This window comes from Ruditapes philippinarum, unplaced genomic scaffold (assembly GCF_026571515.1).
Source record: "Ruditapes philippinarum isolate M1 unplaced genomic scaffold, ASM2657151v2 ctg14815_1_1_1_1, whole genome shotgun sequence".
Lineage (NCBI taxonomy): Eukaryota > Metazoa > Mollusca > Bivalvia > Venerida > Veneridae > Ruditapes > Ruditapes philippinarum.
Window position 1 is genome coordinate 1 of NW_026865293.1, and position 1142 is coordinate 1142.

At 32.2% G+C, this 1142-nt stretch overlaps 1 protein-coding gene across 1 annotated transcript; it reads right to left on the reverse strand.

Annotated features, from left to right (window-relative positions):
- Positions 1-197: 197 nt before the first annotated feature.
- Positions 198-851, reverse strand: LOC132728556 (A disintegrin and metalloproteinase with thrombospondin motifs gon-1-like; the record flags this gene model as incomplete). The annotated part of the gene is given in 1 exon segment (XM_060714202.1): positions 198-851. A coding segment is annotated over 1 exon segment (312 nt), but the record flags the coding sequence as incomplete, so codon positions are not given.
- Between the last annotated feature and the right edge of the window lie 291 nt (positions 852-1142).

The window sequence follows — 1142 nt, forward strand, 5'->3', positions numbered from 1 at the left end:
ATTTAAACATGATAAAAGAAGGAAAAAGGAAAAATAACGAATGAAAGGTCCACATGAACTCCAAAACTCAATTATCAGCAAAACAATTAATTAGTTATTAAAATCAACAACTACGAAAATAAAAAATAAAGGGAAAAGCTAAATCGATTTTTCAAAGAATATTCCTGTTTACTGGACATATTGAACGATCTTATTACCTTTGGCCAGGCGGATATGTCCGAGTAAATGTAACGATCTGCGGCCTGCATTTTATCAGCACTAACATCCGTACTGTCAGCATCATTCAATTCACACACTCTGTTACTCTTGTCATAGTTAAACGATTTACAACGGGCCAGAGGAGTGCATTCCCGTACGCAATCATGTAGCGATTTATCTTTTATCTCCATAAATTGATGCCCAGTAAGTCGAATATTGACATTGTTCTTCCCTACACCTATTTCTGTACCTATCAATCCAAACACTTCATATGTGCCAAACACATATACAATAAATCCACAAATATACATTTCCAACTCCTTATTTAGATAATACGGGTAACATTTATATCTCCAAAATAATTTGTTTGTTTTTTATTTAGCGAAATGGATATGTTGTTATATAGTCCAGTTTTTTTTTTGTAGTCTTAAATTACAATCTGTCTCTTTTTAAAAAACAAATATTAAATTTTCTTGGTAAAGTCACATTATCCATAAAGCCCGGAATGACAGATTATAAACTAAGCGATGATCGTTTCAAAGTGGTAACTTCTAATTACTTTATCAATTATTGATGACATATATTCATTCCGAACTTCAGTCAACTTGACTTTGTGTTCAGCACGTTTTCATTCATCGGTCTCTTTAACTGCTCACATATTCATTTACTTGTAAAGTTAGTCAATACCTATGACAGAAATATATTCATTGCCAGCGAAACGATTGTGTCACCCCTTTATCAGCCATTGGGTCTTGAATTAACGCATTGACATTAGTTATTAAATCATAATTTCTAACTTGCCTTGCAGACACATGATCTATATCATCTACCTTAAACGTTAACTTACCTGTCTGTCTGCATTTATTTCTAAACAATAAGGTAAATGCAACATATCTAATGCTTGTAAACGCACGTTTACGTATTACATTATGTATTTAATTTAC